At 36.6% G+C, this 23,205-nt stretch overlaps 1 protein-coding gene across 1 annotated transcript in view; it reads right to left on the bottom strand.

Annotated features, from left to right (window-relative positions):
- Nucleotides 1–23,205, bottom strand: part of Gucy2f (guanylate cyclase 2F, retinal) — a 106,317-nt gene that overhangs the window by 54,193 nt on the left and 28,919 nt on the right. The window contains exons 3-6 of the mRNA XM_013504522.1: nt 16,712–17,066; nt 15,234–15,318; nt 11,272–11,368; nt 5,952–6,083 (exon numbers count right to left, since the gene is read on the bottom strand). Of these exons, the coding sequence (XP_013359976.1) occupies nt 5,952–6,083; nt 11,272–11,368; nt 15,234–15,318; nt 16,712–17,066 (669 nt within the window). The remainder of the gene's footprint in view (nt 1–5,951; nt 6,084–11,271; nt 11,369–15,233; nt 15,319–16,711; nt 17,067–23,205) is intronic.

The raw sequence follows: 23,205 nt of genomic DNA, 5'->3' as shown, positions 1-23,205 counted from the left end.
AATTTAACTGCCAGTAGATTCACAGTAATATCTTTTCCACACGAAGTGTTTATAGTGATACTTACCAACCCAAAGAAACTTTTCCTCCTGTCTCATCCACTGTCCCCTAAAAATTCTATATTTTGGGCTAAAATGAGTTCATATAGGAAAGTTAAACTTAAAAGTACCAATTAACTAAATACAGAGGAACAACTGCAGGTATGAAAACACCAAAAAAAGAATACTGATCTTTGCAATGACTTCCTTAACTAACGGCAGAAGGTGTTAGGTCATTTTAGTTATTCACAGCTAAGTGATAGAGCACCAGGCTGTGATATAGGACCAGGTTTTCCGTGATTAATGGTAATAGCTGATGGTTGCAATTCCCACTCCCTTGAGGCATCAGTGGTGGAAGACATAGGGCAGGAGAGGTACTGCAGTAAATATTTCTTGCATTTAGCTTGATACATTTTTATCTTGTGGTACGGGCCGTCTGGAGGAGAGGGGCTCTAATGCTTTAATAAGTTTATTGCTTTAAAAGTAGATCAATAATTTTTATTTTGATGCATAAATGACCACCATATTAACATAAGTAACCTAGATATTTTCAAAAGTGTATTTCTGACATTTTACTCAAAAGTATTATACTTTTTAATTTTACATGTTTATGGAATATCGTAGGTAATTAGGTATATGTATAAAATACATGTGTAATGATCAAATCTGTGTAATTGGTTTATTTTTACTTTTAAAGCACAAAATTTCTATTTCTAAGGCTACTGTCAGGTCAACAATTAATTTTCCTTTCACTTCAACACCAGTACAGACAATTTTATTCTACATGCATAGCCTCAAGAATTCATCAGTCATCAAGCCCTATTTAGTTCTATCCAACCCAAATCATAGAAAAGACCAGTATAAATAGGGATTCCTTTTTCTCTGTAATAATAATAATGCTTTACATTTTTAAAGGGCTCTCTACTCTTCAAAGTGCCTTCACATCAATTACCTATAGCCTGGAGATTCCATTTCAGGCTGCACCAACTTATCATCAAATCGAAATAGTAAGGCAGAGAGCTCTGTGCAATCAAATTCTGAGAATAAGAAAGTGTAACCACTCTCTTATTAAGGAATATATCCAGCTATAGCAGTACATCTGGAAACAGCTAGAGGCAAAGGCAAATGGAAGATGCAAGCATCTGAGTTACTTGCCTATACTTTGTGTTAGAAAACATCTCCTAGCCAAACAGCTCAAAACCTTTTATTACCAGGGAATGGCTTCAAGAGATCTTTATCAGCTGAGCAAAACTGCACCAGCCCATTTCATTGCCCACAGAATTCAGAAGGGTAACCCAGGATCAGTGCCTCACTGTACTAGAATGTTAAGACCATTTGATCCAGCAATTCTCCAAGGGTGACCCTGGACTAGATGCATCAGTATTAGCTGGGAACTGCTTAGAAAGGCTCCACCCTACACTTAGGAAATCAGAAATTGTGGGAGACGAAGCTAGGACTCTGTTTTATCATTCCCTGCATTTCACTTGGAAACATGTCAAAGTTTGAGACATACGGTTCCAGTCTTTCCCTTTTCCTCCTCTCTGTGTGCTCCCCTTACTCATATCCACCTCATTTACCTGTCACTGAGTTAAAAGTAGCCCTCAGTCAGGCATCTAAAACTCATTCGTAGAATTCAGGAGGGCCCAACACAGGCCTATAGTTTTACCCTTAAGAGGTCTTCACCTTTTAGAGACTAAAAAGCTAGTGTTAAGTGAATAAAAGCTGAGATTTTTACAAAATGGGACTATGAGTGGGACATAACAGTGAACAAAAAAAGCCTTTCTAGCACTTCACAGGTGCATTGCTTGGCCCAGAGCCACAACTAGCCGCTATCACACCTCTCTGCTAATTAGAAAATGGTGTTTTCTGGCAAGCAAAAAAACAACTAATTATATGAGTATATTACGGTACAGCATCTGGCCACCCTGTTACATTAAACAACAGCTTTGCATATATACTGGTACATGCATGCTCCACACTCACACTTATTCATAAAACTCCCAGGCAGAAAAGAAAACATTTCCCTAGCAGCATGGACACCCTGCACATGACCGAGCTCTTCTATCATAAAGGCCTCTTTGTCAGGTTTGGAGTCAGGCTGTATGGGTGTGAGAAGCTGGATTTGGGCTTCCAAGAATATCATGCAAGACAGAGTTGTAACCTTAAGGGATTTCTGGGGCATAGTCAAGATAGTACATATGCAGAACATTTTGCATCCTATACCATTCCAGGACTAGACCAGGAGACGAGAACCTCTGTGCCAAACTCCTGCAGCACGCTCATGCAATTTAGTATATATATTCACTGTGAATAGAACTCTTTTAGATGTGATGCCCTTCTGCAATGCACAGTCTGCACATCAGTACTAGTAGCCCTGACTCTGTCTTACAGCTGGTAGTATCTGATGCTTTCTTGCTGGAGTTAGGCCTGTGACAGACATAGCTTGGCCTTTGGTCTGGATTATTAACTGCCGCAAGTACCTAAGCATAGCTTCTTCATGACAAACCACTAAATTTGAGAGCCAGAAAGAGCCAGAAAGGTAGCCCCAATTCAACCTTTTATATGTCAATAAAGAAACTAAACCTGGAAGAGACTGACTTGCCTAAGTTCAGAATCCTAGGCTGTAACACAGCTGGAATAGAACCAAGGTCTTCCATCTCCTATTTTGTTATTCTTTTCCCTTATTTGGCTTCCTATTGCTTGGGGAATTTGTGTATGTTTAAGATTTAAATAATTATCACAAACTTTGTAAGCAAATTTGTATTGAGTCTGTGTGCAACCTAGTTCATGAGTAATGAGGAGAGGAGAAATGGGAAAATTTTATCTTCACCACACATGCACTATTCGTTTTGTTTTGCTCTTTTAAAATAAGAGAGAATGATGAAATACTTCACTCATCACTCACTTTTTAATTAAGAGGCAGAGACATCAAACTCTATTCAATAAAGTTTTTAGAAGTAATTTAAAGTCCATCAGTTTTGTGCTAAGGCCATGGCGTATTAACTAAGAAGCAAGAAACAGAGCTGCTTCAACTCAAGGGCAGTCTTTATCATAGCCACTTAATCAGCCTGAGTTTCAGCTTCCCTACCTATAGAGCTGTACTTACTAAATGATATCTTAGGTCTTTTTTGGTTTTTATGATATGTGATTCTATGATGGGGAGATGCAAGAGGGAGAAAAAATGGCGAAAGAAAAGGGGTAAAGAGAGATCGATAAGGGAGGTAAGTGAGGAAAGAGAAACAAAGCTGTGAGAAGCAGGAATAAGTGGAGAGAAAGAGCAAAGTGAGATGAAGAGGAAAATATAGGTGGAGACTGAGAGGCACAAGTCAGAAAATGAAAAGGGAAGATGAATTCAGTGGGTTCTCCCTGAGTGTGTCAGGACTACAGTGCTTCACCCCTGACCTCCACTCCCCTAGACCACGGCTATTAGGGCAGACCATGATGTCCTCACTGCACTGTCATTCATATTTTTCCCAGCAGTCATCTCATCTAGCTTTCTTTTCCACATGTCAAAGGATATCTGTGACATACAGTTGTGACTGTACAGTTCTGAAGTTTATGCATCTGTGTATACAATCAAAGTGTGAATTGGTGTCAGTGGAGTATTAGACATATGATACATCCTAGAGAAGCCATCCTTTGCTGTCAGATATTTGGTACTGTTAACACTATCTGGCACATTGTCTGGAAATCCTGGGATATTCAGTAAAAGTTCTTATGAAGTTTTTTATTTATTTTAAACAAAATCTAGAGAATTAGTCTTTTCTAAAACACTCTTAAGTCAAAAAGGCACATGGACTACTTTCTTTTATCCATAGGTTCATTTGATTTAGGCTCCCCTCAGAGTCCTCTTTGGTCCTAGCCAGGCAGTTTTCCAGGCTCAGTGTCTTCTTTGACACCCTTCCATCAACCTGATCTTGACTCTATTGTATGGAATTATTCTTACTATTATGCGCTTTTTGTAAATACAAAGTTCGCTCCACTCGTGATCCAACTAATGGTTATTCTAGGAACTACCTCAGCTTCTTGCCTCCTTTCAAAATGAAGACATATCTGAAAAAGTCTTAAAGGCTAGTTACATATAGATGTTTATTTTTCCCCATTTCTATTCTACACTGCATCCTTCTAATCTCACCAAATAAAACACATAAATTCAGCATATTAATTATTCCTCAGAATCAGAGAATTATAGTGTATCCATGCAAGAAGAAGCCTTAAAGGTCTCTTAGTCCAGCAGTTATGAAACCTGGATGCATAAGAAATTTAAAATAGTACCAATGCCTGGACCCCAATCCATACAAACAGAATCAGAATCACTAGTGGTAGGAATCTTGTAATAAATATTTTTTTTGTGTTTCCCAAGAAGACTTTAATGAGCAGGATTAAGAACTTGGCTCAACCCCTCATGTTACAGATCATACTCAAAGGTTATTGATAGTCATCTCAGAATCTTCAGGTATTTATATGTTTGTAAACTCATAAACTCTTCCACTTGATATTCAAAAGCTATCCTAGTATATGATCTTTTATCTTTGAAAGAGTAAAGGGCTAATTCTTCAATGCTTCAAGTTTACATTTGAATCAAATCTCTTCGTTTAAGTTAAGTCTAAGGTAAGATTCAAAGGTTTCTTGCTATGGCATAATGCAAAAAATTTATATGTCATGTCAATTACCCCTTTTGTGAGGCTGAGTAATTTTCAGAGGATGAGAAATCCAAAGTCAAAACACAGTAGGTTTGGCTGTCTGGTGAAGGCCGCTTTCTGCTTCCAAGATAGTTTCTTATTACTACTTCCTCTGAATAGGAGGAACATATTGTCCTCACACGGCAGAAGGTAGAAGAGGAAGCTAACTAAATGCTGCACAGAACCTCTTTTATAAGGGACTTAATCCCATACTTATGAGAGGAGTGAGCCCTCATGACCTAATATCTCTTAAAAACCCCATCTAATATTGTCACATTGACCATTACATTTCAACATCTGAATTTTGGAGGTAACACATTCAATCTATAGCATGGTACCCATGAATTACTTATCATTGGAGAATATTCACTTGGAAAATTCAATGTGGTCAGCAATCTAAAAGCTCAATCTTTCTTGCTTCAGTCTTTCTTTGTAGTTACTGTTCAAGTTGAGAATGTTTGGTGTTTTGGGGAGTATCTTCAAACAAAGCAAGGAAACCATATTGGGATAGCCACACTTAAAAGGCACAAAAAGACAGTGGAGTTGCCTTTTACTCCATGCTTAACTCTTTCATGCTGAGAAGAAACAGTTCATGTCTCCAACTGGTGCAATATTTGTTTGGGTTGCCAAATTCTAGTACCTCAGAACAAGGGATAAAGAGTGGCCTCTTAAATCTTAAAAGACAGAAACTTCAGTGAAATAGAAAATATTTTTATTTTATACCACAGAAAGCAACCTGTTACTCAAAAAGGCAGTACAGGTAAAGAAAAAGAAATAAATGAATTTATAAAAATTATTTCAATAACATCAAAGATAACAAGTGTAGGAGCAACTAGAATTTAAGGAGGAGGAGTATCTCAGTCCCTACCCAGCACAAACATGCCTCTTGACATCTCATCCCAAAGAGCTCACGGAGACGTTTCTTCTACTCTTATAGTCTTCTATTTCTTCTCTTACATATAGGTTTGTAGGATGAAAGAAATATTTAAGTACTTGGATCTCAAAGATTTTTTTCTATGTGCATAGCAAACACACTGAGTTGAAATATCAATGAGGTTATAATTAATTGCTGAGGAAAACCACTGTCAAAAATGTCAACCAATTAAATCTATAAGTAGACACAGAAACAAACACCTGGAAAACTTGCCTCAATATTTTTACCCAAACACCAAGTTCTAAATCAGTGCCACATTTTACAGTAACAGAAGATGACATATTAGATAGCTGTTTTACCTCATAAATGGCTATGTTTGAATTTTCATAGGTAGCTGGAGTTAGACTTCCTGAAGAAAAGGAGAGCCTTGGGGACCTCCCACTTTGCACCTCGGAGATGATCTGGAAGCTTACACTGGCACGACTTCCTCTCTGTGAAAGGATTGAGAAAAAAATGTTATGGAACAAATTTTCATGATTTAAGACAAAACACTGAGCTATAGTGTCAGTACTATGCTTACATTTTTTTGTTTTCTATTCATAGGAAAGTAAGTATTTGTGGGTCTACATTAAATTGGTTAATTTGTCCTATCCTTCAGAACTTTTTAAATCTAGGAACTTCCTTTAATAGACAAGAAATTGAGACAAAAAAAAGAATTAATTTCCCAATATCATATATCAATGATTTAGTTATAATAAGTGTTATTTATAAAAATCTAATATTTAAAAAATTGCAGAAATAGGACAGAATCTCACCTTTCTGACTCTCAGGACTGATTCATTTTCTTACACCTGCCATACTGACTGGCATCCTTTTTGTGGAGCAGATGATATCCCCAAAAGCAATTTTATGATGGAAAGTGAGTAAATCATCTGCACATGATTTAAGAGTCTGATGTTAAGTAGGCTAACTTCTCTATTCCTTGATCGGTTAATTTGCACACATAAGTCTGGTAAAAGACAACTGAGAACTTCATAGTTGAATGACAAGATGAAGAGTCATTTGCAATATGTGTTAACCTTTAAAATTGAACTTCTGTATCTTCAACTGACCCAGCAGACATACTTTGAATGAAGACAACAATAAATCAGCAGGTTCTTCAATCTTGTTCTCCTTATCTCCAAACATGCCTTTGTGAGAATTAGAGCAACTCAGAACTAGCAAGTATGATTAGTACTATGTAGTTCCACCCACACCTCCAACCCCAACACCTTCATTTTTATGACAAGGAAATAGAGACCTAAGAAGTAAACACTAGCTGGAAAAAGACTTTTGGTGTTCTATTTCCTGGCCCTGTGCTCTTTCCACCACATCATGTTTTGTATCATTCTTACTTGCTAATAATTTTTAATCTTAAGTGCTTTCCAACGCTTCCCTTAGTGATCATTGATGAAGTGAAAATCGCTAGTTGACTAAGCCCTCAGTTAATCTCCTTTTATACCAAGACTATTACAGTCAAAGTTCTAGGACAATGTTAAACTTTATTCAGTCCATAAGTTTATAAAATTCCAACAGCTCAAGATTCAGACAAGTAAAACTTGATCCTTCACATAACCCTTATATCAACCTGCACTCTCTCCAACAGAGCAAGGTCAGAGAGGAATCTACTTGCCTTTCACTCTTTGTTTTTATATCTCATCAGGATCACCTAGATCTGTATAATGAGGTGTAGACCTCTCCATGAAGTGCAAGGGAGAAAGTGATGAACCTGCCAAAATCCACATATATTTGGACTTCAGCTTCACTTTCTTATAAAAACTTCCTTTCCTAACTTGACTTCTCCTCACCTGCCAATTTTTCTAAACTGAATTAATCCTATACTCTCTAGGAGTTTACCCTTTCAGACATTCCTTTTGGATGGAATTCTTGACTAGGCTTCTTGAATGATTAGATACAACCATCTGCAAGTCTGTAACTACACAGCAATTAAGGAAAATATATGCTATCCCCCATTCTTTCCCATCAGAATCCCTGTTACAAACCAACTGCCAAAAGCCATCTTCAGGCCAAAAGCTATGCTCTTCTAGGGTAATGCCATTCTTTTGCACCTGGGCCAAAATATTAAAATAAAAGAGACATTCCTTATATGTATATCCTTTCTTATTGCTATTTATTCTTCTTGCTCATATGCTAAAAATTGGTTATAGTTGGTTTTTTATTTTCATTTGGTCAAACATTTGTGTATAAGTGAAAAAGAAAAGATCTATCATCATGGGCAAAGTTTTAAAACTAGGTATTCTGTTCATTTGGCTTTAGCACTATTCTGCTACTTATGAGTATTTGGTGAGGACTGGCATGTTTTAGTCACACAAATACAGTTTAAGTTTTAGTATAAAACAGAAGAGTCATAGGTGAAGATTTTCTAGATTTTACTAGATGCTGCCAAGTCTATACAAAGAAAAATTAAAACGGTCAAAAATTCAGCTACATTTATTATTTTGAGACTTTAAAGGCAAATATTTAGGCAACTGACATGTCTGCCATTTGGGTATGGGCCAGGAAGAAGTAGAGATTTTTTTAAATAAGGTTATTTCTTTTTACCAAAACTTTTCTATATTTTGCTACAGTTAGACACTGCCTTTTCCTACTTATCACTCAATTCTGAATAAAATATTTTGTCACAGAATCACTTTTTTCTTAGTCCTGAGTTATATTCTGGAATTGCTTCAGAGCATATGCTTCAGCATTCATACTTTCTACTACTTGAGATAGAAATTTTCATACTAGGTATACTGAATATGATAAATACAGACAAATTCCACCACCATGAGTCCTATTGTCTTCTAGTAGTTTTTAAAGTGAAGACTAATATTCAGTAAGTTTTTGTGACATGAGAGTGGAGTGTAGCTTTCAGCCACAGTGATAGTTTTGGCTTTTGTCAATACATTTCTTGGAACACGATATTAACCGTACAAAGGGATATGATGATTTTTAACAGTAAGAATTAGGGTTGTAAATGAGAATTAAACTAAACAGCTCAACAATTCACTTGACTGTACCTGCACAAGATAGTATCGTGTAAGTCCACTGTCACTATGCCAACTAATTAAATATACCTTTCCATATCACATTTAAGCAAATGGCCAATCTGGTCCCTGAGAGAATTAATTCTCAAATCTGCTACAGTGGTATAGCAATAGTAAATGCCACATGGAAACAATATGATGCCTTTGCATCCTCTCCCTGCGTCCTGCCACCACAAGAATTTGCAAAGACTAGTCTCATTATTGCAGCCACATAGACAGTCAGTAGACAAGCTAGCTACCTTTGAAAACTTTGCTCCACATATTCTCTTGCCTAAGTTGCTGTTTATGCAGTTTCCTTTACATAGGATGCCTACAGGAGACAGGAAGATAATATAAATAGGTGAAATAGTCTGCGTATAGGGCAAGATAGAGTGCTTGGAAACTATCAAACTGCAGAGAAACTTCCTCTTTCACAAAGATGACCTACTATTGGGTTTCCTTCAATTGCTACAATGAGTCCTAATAGGTTGACAGACTTTTCAACTTTAAAAATTGTTTTTATTGGCAATAATTATATATCATTATGGGGTTCCGTGTGAAGTTTTGGTATACTTATACATTGTGTATTGATCCCTTCAGGATACTTAGGCTGTCCAGCATTGCAAACACTTATCACTTCTTTAAGATAAGCATATTAAAAATCCTCTCTTCCAGCTTTTTTATATAATTTTATTTTAAAGAAAAAACAAAATTTCAAAACAAGATGATAAGAGGGTAGCAATGGTTAATACATTGCATATTGTTATCTTTAAATTAGTTACTCAGAGTATAAGATATTAGCATTTAATTGTCCAAACAATGTTAGCACAAACTTTTCTTTTCAATGTACTAAGAAAAATTAGTAGTATAACTATTTTAACTGATATATATATACATATATATAAATATATATATATATTTTTCTTTTGGCTTTTCCCTTCCTTCTTTTCTCCACTACTTCAACCTAGTTTCTCTTTCCTTTTGAAGTTTCTTCCCATTTTACAATGTTCTTCTAGCTATTTTGGATTATGCAATGCAATATTGTTATCTATAATCATGCTTGTGTAATAGAACACCAACACTTGCCACCCAACTTCTAAAGAAAATCCAGAGATCCAGATTTTTATGTGTAACTTCATAATTTCCAAAATCTGGCTGCTACTTTTAAAAACTGTGAGGATCAAACATAAAGGTTAACCGGTCTATAATCTGTGACCTAGCTAAATTCTATCCTTCCTTGTTTTAGATTCAGCTTGGTTTCTGGGTCTCCGAAAATTTTCCCTTCACTGAGTTTTCTCCTTTGAAGTCCCACTGTGTTTCTAATTTCTTCTGTGTAATATGGTACCTATCAACTCACTTGTGTGATATTATTTATCAATTTAACTTGACTGTAATTCCCTTGAGGGCAAGGACTCTATGCCATCTCTCAGAGAGCCTATCCCAGGCAAAGAGAATAGTAGCAGGAGTTTAATGCAGATCACCTATAACAACACAAACACAATCAGAGCTCCTTGTTGAAATTCAATCCTCTTTTACTAGTTTTTTTTGTTCACCGAACTTCTACATGAAGGTTTTACATTATAAGCACCATGTCAGTTTTGACAGGTTAGTATTACAGAATCATACCCCTGCCCTTGAGGAGCAATTCATCAAATATTGAGTCCAAATATACAAGAAAAGGGCTCTATGAAGTTAAAGCTAAACTATTGCCCAAAGTGTACTGCATTTATTTCACAACACTGTTTTCCTCAGCAGTATGTAACTGAAATGTAACATGAGCCACATTATGTAACTATTCCTGAACATTTCATAGTTCTACATATTTATTGGGGTACAGTGTAATGATTTTATGTGTATATACAATGTGTAATGATTATATTAGTTATATTAGTATTTCTATCTCTTTAAACCTGTCATTTCTATCATGTGTTTTTGCTGGGAACTTTGAACTCCTCTCTTGTAGTTTTTATAAAATATATGATAAATTCTTATAATTTATAATCCTACTACTGTGCTGTACAACACTACAACCTATTCCTCTTACGTAAGTGTATTTTGATAGCAGCCCCCTAACCTTCATGTATTTCCCTGACCCCTACACTTCCTATTCTCTAGTGACCCCTACTGTACTGTCTACTTCTATAAAGTAAACTGTTTTAGGCTCCACGCATGAGTGAGAACACGTGGCACTGGTCTTTCTGTGCCTGACTTATTTCACTTAACACATTGTTGTCCAGTTCCATCTGTAGTGCTACAAATGACAAGATTTCATTCTTTTGTGGCTGAATAATACTCCATGCAAGACATGCAATTTTAAGTGTTCTAGCAGTCACATTGAAAAACATAAAAAGAAACAAGGGAAATTAGCCTTAATATGTTTTATTTGACCTAATATGTATATAATATTATTTTGACATGTAATTAATATTTTTACATCTTTTTCACATCCTAATGAGATATTTTACATTTTTTGATACTGAGTCTTCTAAAGTCAGTATGTATTTTATTCTTACAGCACATTAAGATTCAGACTAGACACGCTCCAGGTGCTCAATAGTCATTTTGGCTTGTGGCTACAATATTGGACAGTGCAGCCAGAGGAGCTATTTCTTACCTTACTGCCAAAGTGGGGATTAATAAATGTCACATCCTCCAAAGTTAGTAGAATTCTGTTGGGTCCTTTAATCAACTGGATTTTATTTATACGACGCCTGAAACAAACATGAAATCTGGTCACAGGGTAATGGCTGTTTTTGCAAAGGCATAATTGATTTGCTAAGGTAGTAACTAAAGAATATACAAGATAATTGGGAAGAAAACTGTACATGGATGTTTACCATAGTACCTACAACAAAGGATGTCAACAATCCTGGCCCTCATGACTTGCAAAGTCAAACAGAGAAAAAGAGAAAAATTAAAATGCTTTTGAGCAGGCATCAAAAGAGAATGATGAGAGAACTGCATGGAGATAGTATCTCAGACTAATAAAATGGTGAATCCCATATCAAGAACACATTCAAAACAACACCTACCTCTGAATACTTCTTTTAACAAATTCGATATATTTTCTCAGATGGCATAGTATTTCTCCTAATAATACCAGGGCCAAGATTCATCAATCTCTATTTTATAGACACAAACATATTAAGGAAACAAAACAAAATTAAGCAAATTGTGTGAGATTCCCTAGCCCGAGGCAGCACTGGAACTTGAATCCTTTGTCTCTGGCTATAGGCCCAGATTTCTGCCCATAAGACCACTTATCTTGCAAAGTTGCATCTATTCGTTGCCAAAGCAACAGGTTGAAAACGGAAAAATTCAATCAGCTTGTTGCTTTGTCTACATGATTCCACACAAGTGGGCTGACTGCGTTTTGTTTTTTTTTTTCCTTTTACTGAATTGATCTCTTGTCTGACATTAAATAGACACAGTTAAAACAACATTCTCTCCAAACATGCCCATTATTTCTCAGTGAATGTAATTATTTTCTAGAAATCAATTACTGACACAGAAGAGTTTATGATGTCTACTCACACGGGTCAGGTAGGTCTGACTGGGAAACATGAGGACCTGAAGGAAGTCTTGAATTAGTCTGTGTGGTTTTTTTGGTTTCTGTTTTATTTTGTTTGTTTTTCTTTTTGTTTTTGTCTCAGAGATCCTGACATCTACATTTTGGCTTTGTGTTTTCTATAACCCTATAGTGGTCATTCTTTGGAATGTGTTAAAGTCATGAGCCAGAATGAAGGAAAAAACAATACACTAACTCAAAATGCTTAGTCAAGTTGCTCTAAGGAGAAGTCTACAATGTCAAAGTAGCTTTAAATATTAGCAATCCTGTCAGTTTTTCTCAGTGACTTCACTGGTTTGTAAACAAACAATTAATGTGTTTCTAATTGTCTGCCAACAAATGTGTCCCCTATCACGGTGGGAGATGCAACCCCGCAGAGAAAATTAAAAGAACCCTGCAGTGAATTCTTGTGTAGAGCACATGAATCTTTTGGCAAGTAAAACATTATTCCCTAACTTATTAGTTTCATATGTGCAGTGAATTGTTTTAAAGCATCTACACCTGTAAAAATAAGCATGCTACAAAATACAGTCTAGTACAAAGTGAATTGGATTCTCAGTCCAGAGATGTGGGACAGTGCAAAGTCTGCCAGTAATTAGCCAAGTGAAGGTGACCTTAGATAAATGATTTAACCTCTTCATGCCTCAGTGTCTCCTTTCTACCAGGATAATAGTCCTTGCATTACCCGCTTCATAGAGCTGTTTTGAAAATCAAATGAGATAATGTATGTGAAAGTGCTCTGAAAAGCATGAAGCACTATGAAAGTATAAGGACTCATTATTATCATTATCATCATTAGTATTACAAAGCACGGGAGAGCTTTATACAAAAGCAATGCAGTCTAGTTCAGAGGAGTAGGGAGAAAAGAGGAGTTCAAAGAATTCTTTGTTTTGGGGTGGTTGGGTTCTTTGCACGTCTTCCTTTCTGAAAAAAAAAACTTAAACAATCAAAACACACAGAAAAGGAAGGAACAGAGAGTCACTCTCCTGCAAGTAATCACCATCTATTACAGAAACTCATCAGCCGCTCAGCTCTTCTGATTGCAGCCGTGGTGGGCAGAGAGAGGGAGGAAAGCAGCAAAAGTGGGGGCATCTTTTGTGCTTTGTAAGCTGAAGAACCAAGAAGCAAGTGACTCTGGAAAATGATGTACCTCTCTCCCGTCTCTGAGCTTTTTTGTGACCATATGAAGTACCAATTGTCTCAAACTCATTTTCCTCTCCAATCATTTTGCTCTCTAATCATGTCCCTCTCCTATCATTTTCCTCTCCAGTCTTCTTTGCCCTTCAGCCCACAAGCTCCAAGCAAACCCACTATCCTGTGGGTTTTTTTCTACCCCCACCTTCCCTTCTCAAGAATTGCAGGCTGGGCTTACTCAAAGCCCAAAGGGCAAGTCCATTCAATAGGAAAGACTAGGCAGAACTGTCACTTGGGAGACTGACAAGTAATATAAGCTACTGAGTATGACTCCATTGTCCACTTTGCCATGGGATGTTTTAGCAGTGGGTCGACAGTCTATTAACCCTCAAATCTATCTAGAAGGGGGAAGTGTTTTGTATGGGAGCCATTTATTTTTGCTAAATATGCAAGGATGTTAATTAAATGCTTTATTCTTTGGTAGAAGCTAAAGATATGAAGTTTATGTTCTTAGCAGAAATATGTCACAGTCCCGGAAATCAGAAGAAAAACTTCCTTTGAACTAATGTCTTTATTAAGTGTGTTTTAACAACTCATAAGCTGCTTACTATTTTTTATGTCTTTATAAATTTTCTACTGGGGATATTAGATGATTTTAGGTTTTCACAGTGATACCAACACATTAAACACTAAGAGTAACATCTCTTACGGTTTCAATCTAAGATCTCACAGTGTCATTAAACTATCAGAACTAGAAGCGCTCTTAAACATTGTCAAATCCAATTCCTTCACTTTACAATTGTTAAAATTCTGGGCAAGAGAGTTTAAGTGACTTCTTCAAGGTACATGGCTATTGAATATGCTCTAGACATTTTTCTTGGAACTCACTAAAATAGCTCCGCTCTATTCCCTACTAGTCCATGACATATTGTTGTCAGGACTACCCATAAAAAGAGGTCACAAAGGTATTGTTTGTATGGTAAAGCGGGAGGGCTGTGATTTATTTCATTTTTTACTCTTCCCAAACTGTCATAGCACAGAGAGGGTACAAATCTTAAAATGCAAAGATTATAAGACCATAATGTCATGTTAAATCATTTTCTGCCACTTATCCTTGACCTTAAAATAGTTTTTCAGATTAGTTGGTCACATATCAAGGGACCTGAGGGAGAAAGATAAACAGTTGATAAAAATTATAATGTGCATAATTAGACAGGGTAGTCTTTGTCCAAAGAAGAAAGACAGTAGAAATCTGGATCATGATATCCTAGACAAAAAGTACAGGTTCAAAGTGAGGATCTTGGGCTCCTAACAATTAGCAAGACAGGCTCCTATTCCTGGGAAAAATTTGATACTTACTATTCATTGAACATCTACTATAAGTCAGGTACTTTTCTAAGTATTTTACTTACTTTATTTAATCCCCACTACAATCCTCTGAGTTAGTACCACTATTCCTAGAGCTTAGATTTAGTCAAAATCTGTTTAATTTTTAGAACTCATTAAAATATCCCACCTGTACTTCCCATTTGGAGAAGGAAATTGATATAGGAAACACGGATGGGTGAAAAGGAGCACAAATAAGGAGCAGACAGACCCTAATTTGTTTAGACCCTGTACTTGTTTGCTTATTTCATCATTGTGTTTAGAGCCAGATTTACTCATGGGCAACAATACTGACACCACAGACGAGGAAGTTATTCTTGTCATCATAAAAACACTGCTGGTTGGGATGGTAGATCACTATGGAATAAAGAAAATCAGTGGGTCATGTAATGAGGCAATCGTACTGAAACATGACTTCCTGGAAATCAATATTAACAAGGCTAATACGGGCTTGTATTTTGTGCATACAAAAACAAGAAAAAATGTACCTTACAAAGTAAGCAAATCCATTAATAAATAGCAGGGCCATAAGCAAAGCAAGGCAGACCATCACGGCAAAGGCAGGATCAATGCCTGCAGAGAATGAGAGGAAGAGAAAGAACAGCATTATCAACAAAAGGCAGTAAATAAAGAGCACCACAGAGACTCCTCATGCTTTCTGGTGACTCTAAAATCAAGTCACATCTACCTAACCTAATTCCATTTTTCTACAGCACAGTCTGTCTTGTTGACTTTATGGACACAGAAAGCAATTTCACTGTTCTGAAGCAAAACCACTCACCACTCTGGCAATAACAAATCACATGAATTAAGGCTGACTGGGGTGTTTCTTTGGAGGAAAAGGTCCATGAATGGAAAACTTTGAGTACTTTAATTTAAGCTAGACAGCAATAGAGTTCTTGCGAGCAAATACGTTGTCTCACCTGTGAAGTGTGAGTATTATGTTGCCTTCATAAAATAAAAGATGCTTTTAATTCACCCGAGCCCACAGACCTCATGGGTTATAGATGAAAAAGATAGTACTTGTCATTCAAGGGGAAGGTAAATACAGTTTTGATAATTAGCGTTTTCATCAGCATGTAAATTAGTCTCTGTAAAATCTAAATATTTGAATAGATTACTAAGATTCTAGAGGAAATATATATAATGATATGAATAGAGAGGAACTTGGATATGTCATACTAAAGCAAAATAAAAATCAAAGCCAATTTCAAATAGAGACATTTGGCTTCGGAAGGGCGTAGTATACAGTTGCATAAAAACATATGAGTCCTTCCAAAGGTTACCTCTGGCTTTCAGAGGTTTGATGAAGTTTCCCCTCTTCCACAAGCTAGAGGAATTCTACTACTCACTTAAACTGCAAGTATTTACTGGATGCCTACTGTCTGGGCATTTGGGGGGGGCATAAGAATTATTAGCTATGGTCCCTGCCCTCAAATAACAGTATATTTGGAAAGTGGGGATCCACAACAAAAACAGAAGAAAAAACCGAAAATCAATTTTGTTCTAAGCTGCAAGGTACAGACTTTTAGTATAATGGGAATTCAGAGAAGAGACACTGTAGATATGGTATTTCTGTGGTAGGACCTGATTGGCAAGATTTGGATAGATCAAGGGATAGATAGGTGACCTTTCTAGCAGAGGAATCAATCACAGGTCACAGATTACAAAAGACCAAGGAGAAAGCAAATTCCTTCCTCTTATAGAGTAACTTCTTTAGGAAAGAGTAGAATCTTTTTAAAAAATAAGTGGTGGGGGAACTTTTCAATTGTGGGCTATTAAGACCGGAAAGTATCTCTTGTTGTTCTTATTATTTTAAATTAAGTAGATAAAATGACAAGATGTTTTTATCACCTGAGTGGACATGACTATGACTGCTTCAATATTAAAATATGCCTTTTCCTGAAGTGCTTCCCTGTTAATCCCAGCTGAGTTAAATAACTACTAGTGATTTCCCATTCCTTACCTCCTTGGCAGATCTTCCCTTCTGCAAACCAGCATTTTGCATCTGCTCTAGGGGGTCTGCCACCAGGGAAGTGAATAGGGGTCCCTCCAAACCGTAGCAGCTCCATTTCCATGTCCACAGTGTAGGTGCTATGGAGTTCCCATTCTTTCCCATTGGTGTCCAGGATTACATACTCTGAAATTCCATTTCCATTTGAATCTGTCCTTATCAGCTGGTTGAATCCATAGAAGTGCATGTTTCTGGAATGTTGAACCAGCCTGGCAGCATTAGCCCGTCCATGTTCTTTCACAGAATTATTCATGGCTTGTGCGATAAAGTAAATTGAATTGTAGATGGTTCCAAACAACGGTGAAACCTGTTTTAAAAATTACAATTATCTTGAGCCTTAGTTGCCCTAGAGCGATCTCAGAGTATGTTCCACGCCTGTGTTCATTATTATGTGCTGCATGTCTGAGTGGAGTAGAACTATGAAGACCCAGAGGAAAAAAATGTTTCTGAGGAGTTGCTTAGTTTCTCCCCTGAATTCTTCTGCTTTTCTCCCCCAGGCCTTCACTACTTTAAATATATCAAATATGACAATATTATGAACAAACCAAGTCATACACAATATATTTTTTGCACTTAAACTAGAAAATTGATTTAGTGTTTGAAAGGGCACTTAAAAGAAAGAGACAGGGGCTGGGGATTTAGCTCAGCGGCAAAGCGCCTGCCTGGCAAGCGCAAGGTCGTGAGTTCGGTTCCTGGTACCGGAAAAAAAAAAAAAAAAAAAAAAAAAAAAGAAAGAGACAAGAGGAGTTCAAAGAAAACTTACCAGGTTAATTACTGGCGCATTATGCACACCAAAATCATTTCTTGATAAGGTAGAGTGGTAGGTATTTGTGGAAAGATTGTAAGTAATATGTCTCCACAATCTATGTCTGTGTCATTTCTTAGTTCAAACTGGCTGTTCCCCTAGACAAATGCTCCCCAAAGAAAGTGAACACTAGAATCCAGTTTTAAGCACACTTACCCACACATTCACACACACACATGCACATGCACATGTACTGAGCCAAATTTTGTAGTGTATAGAGAGTATGGGTTTCGTGGAGAAATCTTAAATCCTATTGGTATGCAAAGATAAGGCTTTGGTGAGAAGCTTATATAAACTGGCTAGGCTGCTACAGTAGATCATGTGACTATGCCTACCAAATAAGTATGGTAAAGCAACAATATTTGCATGTTGTGTCTAAAGCATGGCTCATTCACTTTGTAAGCTTGTTTTAGGAATAAACCTTCCATGTTTCTCCTAAAAGGTACAGAAGAAGAGTAAACAACCCCGCCTCTCCTCACCCTACCCACCACACACAAATGGCCATACCTTCACGGTTTCCCACAATATTTCACTTCTAGAATGGAGCTCAAGGAAGCTATGGTCATGTTATTTTACCAAGCTTCCAAAAAAACCTGGTATTTGCTATTTTGATTTCACAAGGTCTAGAAAGCTAACCTCCTGTAACAATCTACATCTTTTAAAAAAAGGATTTTAAAGTCAGTCAATCATTTTTGTGTTGGAAATGCAAGTTATGATGCAAAAACATGTACAAAACTAGCAAGACACTGCCATGCCCTTTTAATATAGAGCAGGTGGTTTGCAACCCTCACTACAAGTTAGAATACCTGAGGAGTGTCAAAAATAGGAATGCCAAATCCAGCCCTGCTCAACAAAATGAGACACTTTAAATTTGGAACCTAATAATCCACATTATTAAATGCTCCATAAGGATTCTAGTATGCATATGGGAATTAAAAACTACAGTAGAGAGGACCTACTGGACTACTGTTTGCTCCTAATGCCAGGATGTTTGGGCAAGTCACTTATGGTCTCTTTCTGAGCCAGTTTCTTCCTCTGTAAAATGAGGACATGTAAATATGACAATTAAATCTTTTAAATCATTTGGTTTAGCTATTCTACTGTACAGTAGAAAACAGAGACTCTGAGAAGTCAAATAACCTGTCAAGTTCACTTATCTAAGCATAAAATTAGAAGTAGAGCCCAGGGCTCCTGTTTCTCACCTTAGCATTCTTGATTAGAGTAGTTGTTCTCTGTTGTCCTTTCCAGTTCTAAACTACAAAAATTCCTGGCTCCTGTTCTGTTCTAGGGACTAAATTTAGTGTGCAGACCTTTTCTTTTCTCTAGGTTCTTCTTCATCTCTCTGACCTCTTAACACTGTCTTTACACACACTGTCTCAGTGGTCTTTTCTAGTCTCATGACTTTAAGTACCACATATATTCCATAACTCCCAGATTTCTACTTACATCTCAGATCTCTCTCTTATATGCCAGACTCACATGGTCAACTGCCCACTTTATTTATTTATTTATTTTTGGTACCGGGAATCAAACTCAGGACTCACACTTACCAGGGAGGCACTTATGCTGCTGAGCTACATCCCCAGCCCAACTGCCCACTTTAATATCTCTATTTGGATGTTAAATTCTGACATACACAAAATAGATTCTCACCTCACTCCTCATGCTCCATCTACCATGAATCTCCTATTTTTGTTAATAGCTGTTCTGTTTCTTCCAGTTGTTCAGACCAAAACCTTTGCTCCAGATAACAGAGATAACAGCTAGTACAGCCAAAATCAACACTTCCATCTCTTGAGTTTTGCTCAAATGATCTTTCCTCATTTCCTTACTTTAACATGCGCTCTAGAAATAGATCATAAATGGATAATGTGTGCTCCCACCAAGGCATGTACACTTAGTTGCCTAGCACACACTGAGGTCTTTAAGAAATATTCACTATTTCCACTTCCTGACATTGTTGGATGCTCCATTTGATTATTTTTAGAATTTCTGCACAAACCTGACTACTTTCTTTTTAAGGTTTTGGTAGGTTATGACAATAAGGAAATGACAGAAGCAGGAGTGTAAAATCAGTAATAGTAAAACAAATAGGTTAAAAAACCACAGGGTAACAATCCGTTGAAAACAGAGAAAATGTTGCTGTTATGTTCTGAAAGGCATAGAGCCTTCTGAAAAAGAGACTGTATCTATCTACAGGTAAAAGCAAAGACTGAAATTCTCACAACACGATCACCTCTGAATGAAATGGAAATGGAAATTGAACTATGCTGCCCTTTGTGCTCTCAGATTGACCCTTCGTAGAGCTGACTGACAGCAACTCCCTAAGATGACTGAAACCTGAATCTCATTCTTCAGTCTATAATCAGCTGGATCCAAGGCAGGGTGGTATGGCAGAGGGGCAATAGTTCATGGCCACAGAAGACAGCAAAACAAAAAGAGCAAAACCTGGGGAAGAGCAAGCCTCTCTTCCTCCCTCATATTTTATGCAGGCTACCTACCCTAGGATGTGTAGCATTCATACCATTCTCCAGTCCCTCCTCTTGTAAAGGCTCAGGATTTTTACAAATTGAGGACCCTGGTTCCCTGCTGAGTTACTTAGTTAAACTTCTAAACTTCTCAAGTTGACACAATGTATCAACCATTACACCCATAGTGCTCTTCAGCAATGGAAATCTACCCTTCCTTTAAGGGAAAAGTATACTTTGTTAGAATCAGTCAAAAATGGTCTGTAGTTGCATTTGCTACAAATAATGAGAAAGAGAAGAGGTAAAGAATGGAATAAGTGAAGAAGGGACATTCTCTATAGCCCTCTGAACTCGCTTGTCACTACAACTCCAAAGGAGTAAGACAGAATCAACAGTAACTCCTGTCAGACAAATGACCTTGTTGATATTACAACCCAGAACTGTAAGACTTCTGATGATTCAATCTCTTCTTTTCGCCTATTACATAGGCCCAAACTTGAATTAGTGAATAAATTATGAATTCATGAATGATAATTGAAAAATATTATTGATTTTTTTATTTAATTGTTTTAGATAACTCTACCCTACGCTTGTTATAGCTTTTAACCATGAGGTAAAACTTTAGGTTAGGAGCCATGGATATTTGAATATGTTCAGTTTAATGGTTCATACTGTTGCTTAATTGATTATCATCATTTTAGATGTACTGTGCTTGAGAAAATACAAAACTGGCTTCCAAAGAATTTTGCTCTCAGAAGTGTACATCAAAACATGTTTGGTTTGGAAAACTTTTTATTTGAAGGACAAATTGGCAACAAAATTTTCAACAAAACATCAAGCACATGCAGAAATCAAGCAAACAAAGGGCAATCAAATTTGTTTTATTAAAAATGTTACCTCCAGTAATATATGATCTCAACCCTTAGATGTGAGCAAGCGGTGGTCAATAGATTAATTTATTTGATATGATACTCTTGAATATAATGCCCTTATTTTGTATAATGTCAGGTACAAAGACAATTGTAGCCACTATAAGATTGAGCAAACCTTCCTGAAACTCATCCTGGAATGCTGTAGTTCTAATCACATCCCCTTCAGCCTAGCAGTGCCCTGTCAGGCACCCAAATCAGGATAATGGAAAACAATAAGTATGAGGGGCATAAGGGCCCCTAGGCTCACTTAGAAACCTAGACTATTTCCTTTGCTTAATTAATGAAGGGCACATTTGGAGAAAATATATGTTTCAGCAATATGTACTTGTAGCTGAAAGAATTCCATTGAAAACAAACATTGGAAATGCAATGAAAAGGGGAAAATGCAGGTGGCAAAACCTAGCTTCAGAAGACTATTTTATGCCATATAAAATGGTACAAAGTAACATTCTTTGCTGAATCATGCTGAGATGAAATTAGGCAGCTTGCCATTGATTTCCCACTCCCAAATCTCTCTATTTTGATTATTTTCTTTTCATAGGTTCTTATAAAATACCAGTACCTCCTACATTGAGAAAAACAATCTAATTTTTACTATTGCAATCAAAGTATACCAGTCACTTAGTAATGTTACTTTGCTGAATGAAATATTAACATTTTGCATTATTAGCTTAGCATATAAAATGCAACAAGCCTAAAACATGGTCAAGTGGTGAGATTTTGGTAGCACAGTTGGGTTCTGGAATATGACCTTGAGATTTAGTTTTGTGATTCAGAAAATATAGATATTAATAACTAATTTGTAGAGTTGGTCTGACAATTCCATGGAATCACTCATTTCAACTCTCTGTTATTGAGTAAACACAGAATGTCTACTATTATTTTCATTTCAGAAGAGGAGCATAGGACTCTGCTAACATCTTCCTGGAAGTATAGTTTTCTAACCTTTTATGCCAGTCTTGAATTTGTGACCAATATACAGTAGATACCCAGTTTTAGAGGCAGTGTCCTGAAATGGTAAGACTGTTAAGCATTGTTGGGCCAAAGATTCCATTTCTACTTTGTTCTCCATCTTATGCCCTAAAGAATACCAAACTCATAATAATAACAAAAATAACAATTTGACAATAGCTAGCAATTATTAAGTTGTTACTAGGAGTCAGGCAAGTATATTAGTGTATTATTAATGTATTAGCATGTTTAATCTTCACAAAACCCTATGAGGTGGGTACCAGTGTTATCCTCAATTAAAAATGAGGAAAAGAAGATACAGAGAGCTTAAGTAAATTTATGTTAGTCTACCATCCAAGCCCATGCTTGTAAGCAATGTACTATATCCAAGCGTAATAAATACTTGCTAAATTAATTAATGGGCTGTGGTAAACTCACCAATAAAATAATATTACATGCACCATTTTGTGACTTCTTTTTCCTTCGTGATTTGCTGTAGAATTCCTAATTAAAGATCGTGAAATCAAGATTAATTCTTCAGTCTCTTCCTCCTCTCACATATCAATGTGAAGGAACCAAACCACTGAATCACTATAACTAATGATATTAGGAGACATATATAACCCTAACCCCTAGCATGTGAAGATGAAAATCTGCTATAAGAGTACTAACTGAATTAGCAGAGTAGAGGGCAATCAAATCTACATACATACAAAGAGTGATGAAGTTAAAGTCTTCATGATTAACAGTTTACTTCACTAATATCATTCTAAGAATATTGGCAGCCAGGGTTATGACTCTCAAGAAGACATTCGGAGATTCTTTTTTGAAAATATTGACTAGATCAAGAGCCAAGACCTACAGATTATGACCAAAAGGAAACAATATAAACAAAGCAACAGTTAGCTAGCCAATTGCCCTATACCAGTGGTAGTGAACACATGGCACATATGCTGCCACAGGCTGTTTGCATCACTGACATCTCTGAAAGGTTCTCTATCATACCCCTATGGTGAAACCCAATAGTCAGCATAACTACTGTGCAGAAAAACCTTCAAATTTGCCTTTTAGAACTTCATTCTTAAATATGAACAGTACCTATGATGTCTAAAAATCCAAGAAAAGCTTCCAATATGAAATATAAAGACTGAAGTAAAAAATATATATATGAAAAATTAGGGACTGAGAGAAACAGAGATTAGAAAATTTAAAGAGTCTGTAATGAAACATAATGGCGGGAAAGGAGTGAGCCAACTGCACCTGCATGAGACCTCAGTTTCTGGAGACCTG

This window comes from Chinchilla lanigera, unplaced genomic scaffold, assembly GCF_000276665.1.
Source record: "Chinchilla lanigera isolate Chin_1 unplaced genomic scaffold, ChiLan1.0 scaffold00089, whole genome shotgun sequence".
Taxonomy (NCBI): Eukaryota; Metazoa; Chordata; class Mammalia; order Rodentia; family Chinchillidae; genus Chinchilla; species Chinchilla lanigera.
Note: the sequence above shows the minus strand (reverse complement) of the source record. Positions and strands in the feature narration are given on the sequence as shown.